The sequence below is a fragment of the Drosophila persimilis genome, unplaced genomic scaffold (assembly GCF_003286085.1).
Source record: "Drosophila persimilis strain 14011-0111.01,24,50 unplaced genomic scaffold, DperRS2 tig00000124-arrow-pilon, whole genome shotgun sequence".
Taxonomy (NCBI): Eukaryota; Metazoa; Arthropoda; class Insecta; order Diptera; family Drosophilidae; genus Drosophila; species Drosophila persimilis.
Window position 1 is genome coordinate 15,126,846 of NW_020825294.1, and position 6,000 is coordinate 15,132,845.

The 6,000-nt window shown below is 39.3% G+C and overlaps 1 protein-coding gene across 1 annotated transcript in view; it reads left to right on the forward strand.

The window, feature by feature from the left end:
• Nucleotides 1–5,257, forward strand: part of LOC113565547 (mitochondrial basic amino acids transporter) — a 189,917-nt gene extending 184,660 nt beyond the window's left edge. The window contains exon 3 of the mRNA XM_026987857.1: nucleotides 4,664–5,257. Within this exon, the coding sequence (XP_026843658.1) occupies nucleotides 4,664–5,235 (572 nt within the window). The 3' untranslated portion in view covers nucleotides 5,236–5,257. The remainder of the gene's footprint in view (nucleotides 1–4,663) is intronic.
• The last annotated feature ends 743 nt before the right edge of the window (nucleotides 5,258–6,000 follow it).

Genomic DNA, 6,000 nt, shown 5'->3' on the forward strand with positions numbered 1-6,000 from the left:
CTTTGGATTTAGAAGTCAACAATGATATTTTTAAACCTTCTGCAGTTCTGCTACGTATATAGACGCACGCTCCATACGCTCTCATGGAGGCGTCAGCAAAGGCATGAATTGAACCGGTGACATCGGACCGGAATACAGATATGGATATGTCTTCCAATTGAGATAGTGTATTTTTCAACCTAGCGGGAGCTCCTGCAATATGTCTTTGATGTCACCGATAGTATGTTCCGTATTGTCACTCTGAGACCCATACCTGAATTGTCAATTTTGAACGTAAAGGAATCGTCAGTAGGTAACCATGAGATTTGTAACGCCTTTGTCGACTCTGAATCCGAAATTGTTATGGGTTTGGCTGTGCTCTCAGATGCGGTGATCTCGGGTGAGTTTGAAAACCACTTAGTCAACTCAAACCCTGCGGCCTGAAGAACTTGAGACACTTTGGACTTAATTTCCCCTAGCTCCTCTACTCATGCAGCACCAGTCATCAACTCATCGACGTAAAAGTCGGACCCAATAACGATAGCAGCTCTGGGGAATGAGAGCTTCGCAGACTCACTCAACCTTTTCAAACACCGGATGGCTAAGAATGGGGCTGGTCCAGTCCCATATATTACAGTGTTGAGCTTGTATAATCTCAAGGATTCAGAAGGGTCTCTTCTCCACACTATGAGCTGAAACTAACGATCCGCTTCGTTCACCATCACGATACATCTTTTTAACATCGGCGGTCGCTGCAAACCTGTGCAGACGAAATCGGAGCATTGTCGAGTATAATTCCTCTTGAATGGTATAGGTCCCACCATCAGAATATCATTCAAGGAGAACGTCTTGGACGAAGCATCGAACACGACTCGGAGCTTGGTAGACGTACTTTGGGGCCTCAGAACATACTGATGAGCATACGTAGTGCGGAGTAGAAGGAATCGTAGTGTCAGTAGGAGACATATGACCTAAGGAGAGGTACTCTTCCATGAATTCCAAGTACATTTTCTTCAACTCAGAGTCACGATGCAATCGTCTTTCAAGCGACAAAAACCGCCGTTTAGCAACCCCAAAGGAGTTCTAAACAATTTGGATCTGACTTAAACGGGAGCCTTACTTCGAACCGAGCTGATGATAGTACCTGAGTCGGCTTACAATAGTGTTCTTCACATAGCTTGTGCTCAGGTGTGGCAATTTTCTTGGTAGATGGCATTTCTTCCAGTGACCAAAACTTTTTCAAGGTCCTATCGATGGATACTAGCAACTCTTCACTGCAACTCAAACTGTTTGTAATTTGAGGAGCAGAACTCTTGGAAACATATTTTCCCGACACAACCCAACCAAGAAGGGTTTTCTGAAGAGTTGGAAAGTCAGGACCTTGTTTAATTTGACCAACAGCTAATAATTCAAAGAACGATTCTGCTCCAATTAACATATCTATTCTTTGTGGCTTGTAGAAATAAGGGTCTGCCAGTGGTAGGTTCTCTCGGATTCGCCAGTCAGTCACATTCACTGACTGGTCAGGGTGATAACCTGAAATTGATTTCAGGATCCAAAAATCAAAGCAGAACTCACTACCATTTATTCGCGACTTCACCACTGTGTGTATTTTATTCTTTACTTGAGAATTAGATTCACCAATTCCAAGCAAGTTAATACAGGACTCCTCTCTACGGATCTGTAAGCAATTAGCGAGGTCCTCGGTAATGAAATTTGTTTGAGATCCAGAGTCGAGCAGAGCTCTGGCCAGAATGTGTTCATCGCTCTTAGTTTGGACGCTTACAATCGACGTAGCCAGAATTACCCTGTCCAACGCTGTCGCATGCAGAACATGTGACGTGGAAGGTTGATTCTGATTTGATGGAGGAGAAGGACTCTCTTGGGGTGGTGGCAACGCGAGACACTGTGTATCGATGCAATAATGTATAATGTGAGCGGCTACACACTCGACATTTATTGGCTTTGCATTTTACAACAGCGTGGCTTTTTCGCAGACAGTTTATGCATAAGGATGCTGACTTGGCAAACTCAAACCTTTGCATCACCGAGAGACGCGAAAATGGAGGGAAATTTGACACTACATGGTCTCCTGAATTGCAGTAGCTACAAGTTCGCTGAGTTCTACTGTTGGTGGAAGTGGAAGAACAAGCAAATGAACTGCTATTATGTTGCTTGACTTTGTCCTGCCTTGGCTTCGTCGATTCTTCAGCAGACAGATGCTGGTATCGACGATTCAAGACTTTCTCAAAGTCTCAAAACGAGATGAATAAGCATTGCATTCTGTTTGTAGGAGGGCGGATCACCGGAGCGGGTTTCCAGCGACGAGTGGGAAAATATCCAAATGAAGAAGTCAGAGTGTTTCCAATAAATATGTTCCATGTATTTATGTATATATGTAGATCGTAGGTGCGCGTATGTGCACGACGGCAGCTTATAGCGGGGTGGGAAACGTAACTCCTTGTAGCTTACATGCTAAGACTACCGTGAGCGTCGTGTGGATCGTAGGAGCGCACCGAACCGACAGCTCGAGAGCGAGGCAGAGGGCTATGTAACTGGCTGTTAACTGAGCGCGGCACCCAGCAGCGATAACAGGCTGTTAGCCTGGCGTGCTAACAGCTCGGTTGCCCTGTTACAGCTTCTGCTCTGAACACATTCGAAATTTTTGTATCGTCTCCGATCGACAGTAACGATCCGTAAATCGACGAAACAGTATCGATTATCGACATATAACTTTTGCGTCCAAATAGCGGTTCACATATGTCTGTATGTGTCGATTTGTATGTATTTATGTGTATTTTGCTATATTTATAAGAAATCATTAATAAATTCCATGCAATCTAGCTCCACTATGTATCATACGTCTGTGCCTTGAATTGAAATCGATGTGCAAATACCTCTGATTCCTCTTTTGGATTGCTACTTGCTACTACTCCAATTGCTACTTTCCTGGCTTTATCGCAGGGCATCCCTCGGCGGTAGCAGAAATTTGCACAAAAATTAATATTGGCGCGACCGACGCGATGATTATGCAAATGGATTGGTAGGACACAAACACCACGACGCGGGCAACGATTGTGTTTGCATATACTGCAATTTCTTGTGTTACTGTCACACTTTGTTGTTGCCTACAATTAACTTTACAGTCCATCCGGGGGCGCCTTGAAAAATTAGAAGAGTTTTTCTAAATGAAGATCACCGAGAACTTTGGGTGGCTGTAATTTAATTATTTATAGGCGGGGCGAAATTGAATACGCTCGATCTCCTTCAATATTAGCAAACAACTATATTTTCTTCACAATTCAAATCTCTGACTCTAGCTAACCTACGGTGGCAAAGCGGGACGAAATCGCCAAGAGCAAGAGAGCGAGCTTTTATTGCGCTCCCGATAAAAATAAACAATTCAAGTAGTATGACGATTAGATGAAGGTCACGCAACAGACGGATTGATAGCTGTATTCATAAACTTACAAAGCTTTTAATCTACAGTGGCGAGCACGTGTGGATACATGTTTATCACTTTTCACTTTAAGCGCCTGTAAAGTCTTTAAAAATCAATCAATCCTTGTGATTTTTTTTTTAAAGATTCATTAATTTATTGAGAATGAGAAAAGACAACAATTTCAATTCAAAGATATCCTTTTCCTCAAGAGATTTTAATTTGTTCAAAAAATTAGCATGTATCAACTTTTGCACGTTTCAAATTTTTTTACTTTAATAATTTTTTAAAAATATTTGTTCCAAAGGGCCTTAGTATTTATCATAGCAGTGTAGCAGCCCTACACCGTCAGTCTTCCTCGTCCATGCTTTATTGTTTCCTTGACCTGATGATTTTTTAGCTTTCCACATGAGCGATATCAGTAGTTTTCGTTTCGATCAGACTTAAAACGGTTTATTTTGGTATATCTAACCCAATTACCTTCTTAAAATTTTCCCTGGTCCAGTTCCTATGCTCCTCGGTAAATATAAGATGCGCAGCCACTTTTTGTGAGAGAGGGCAGGTTTTTTCTGGCTATCTGCCGGTGTCAGGCCGATCGTAAGCAGAGCTTCCACTCATGGGACGTTCTCCAATTGGTTGAAATCGATGGAATAATGAAGAAAGAATATTATCTTATTATTTAGGAACCCATTTTGTCAAATTTTATAGAGAAATGTGACTTCCCCATATCCGAGATCACTTTCCAGCCAGACGGTAGCAATAATTCGAGTTTTCACTTAATCCAGTGGCCTGCTGAATAGTCCAGATCTAAATCCCATTGAAAATCAATGGGCTCTGTTTAAAAAACATTGGAAAAGTACGAAACGTGCAAAAGTTGATACATGCTCATTTTTTGAACAAATTAAAATGTCTTGAGGAAAAGGATCTCTTTGAATTGAAATTGTTGTTTTTTTTTCATTCTCAATAAATTAATGAATCTTTAAAAAAAAAAATCACAAGGATTGATTGATTTTTAAAGATTTTACAGGCGCTTAAAGTGAAAAGTGATAAACATGTATCCATACGTGTTCGCCACTGTAGATATAACACAAAAAAAAGTTATGAACAATATATTATTTTTTTTTAACTTTAAGAAATGTTTTGAAAGATAAAATACATAGTTCCTCTTGGAGTAAATATCAATGGGATAGTTGGTTCTAAATATAGCACTTATACTATTTTTTGTCTTTTTTCATATTATCTTAGGATTTTCCAGCTACTTTGTATCTTATGAGTATTTGATGCGGCAAAGGGATAGTCCTAATATCCCATATACTCTTATGGCCGGAGGCTGTGCTGGAATAGCGTCATGGCTAGCCTGCTATCCAATTGATGTAATTAAAACGCATATGCAAGCGGACGCCCTAGGAAAAAATGCTAAATACAATGGATTCATAGACTGTGCGAAAAAGGGCTTTGAAAAAGAGGGTACTCTCTTTTTCTTTAGAGGATTGAACTCTACTCTGATAAGAGCTTTTCCAATGAACGCTGCTTGCTTTTTTGTGGTTTCCTGGATAATGGATCTTTTTAATAAAAATGGAATGGATATGGCAATGAGCTCTGATAACCCACTATATCTTGTAAACTTAGAAAATACGACCCTGGCTAATCTGGGGAACACGTCCTCAAAAATTGAAGAATTAGTAAGGAACATTATAACTGACAACTCTATTTTAGTCCAATTAATTTCCACTCATCAGGACATAACACCAAACCAATTTACAAATAATATTTATAACGACTCTGATAATTTTAAAAGCCAAATGGAGTCTAAATAAAACTTATAATAAAAAACCAAAACCTCAATGCTATCCTATTAGTCTGTGCTACTCACCATCCACACTATCCGCTTCTGGTTCTATAGTTGAAATTTTATATATTCCTTGTACTGAACGAGTACAGGGGGATATTAAATCCGTGTAGATTTATTTAATGAACATGAGGACACGTTACCGACCCCATACAGTCTATATACTAAATTCTTGATAAACATTATTAGTCGATATAGCCAATTCTGTCACACTGTCTTGTCGCCTAATACTCTGAGACTTAAGGTCTAGATTTTTTACGAAGCTCCTTGCTGTCCGAGCATAACTCCAGGGCATAGCGTTGTCGGACTGTGGGACTGTACGGTTGTCTCAGTAGAAGCATTAAATTCTGTCAGCTGTCGGGAAGAGGTGCATGGAGTCCAACGAATCATCCAATTACATGATTTACTTTTGTGCCACGAACACGGCTTGAATATTTTTAAATTGAAAATCGTCCTGAATATAGCGAATTATTTAAGTTTACACTAACCTGCATTCGGACTAAGTCACAGTGCCTGAAATAACCACTCTAGACGGAATTTATAATAATAAATAAATATTTTTATTTATTAAATAAATATTTTATTTTATTGTTTAATAAAACATAAATTGGAGCGTACAGAAAAAGTACAGAATGTAGAGAAAAAACTAAAGCCTTTTTTTAAGAAAAAAAATCATTTTTTTATTCTAATTTTTTTAATTTTAATTTTAAAAGCCAAAAAAAATTGTATTTTC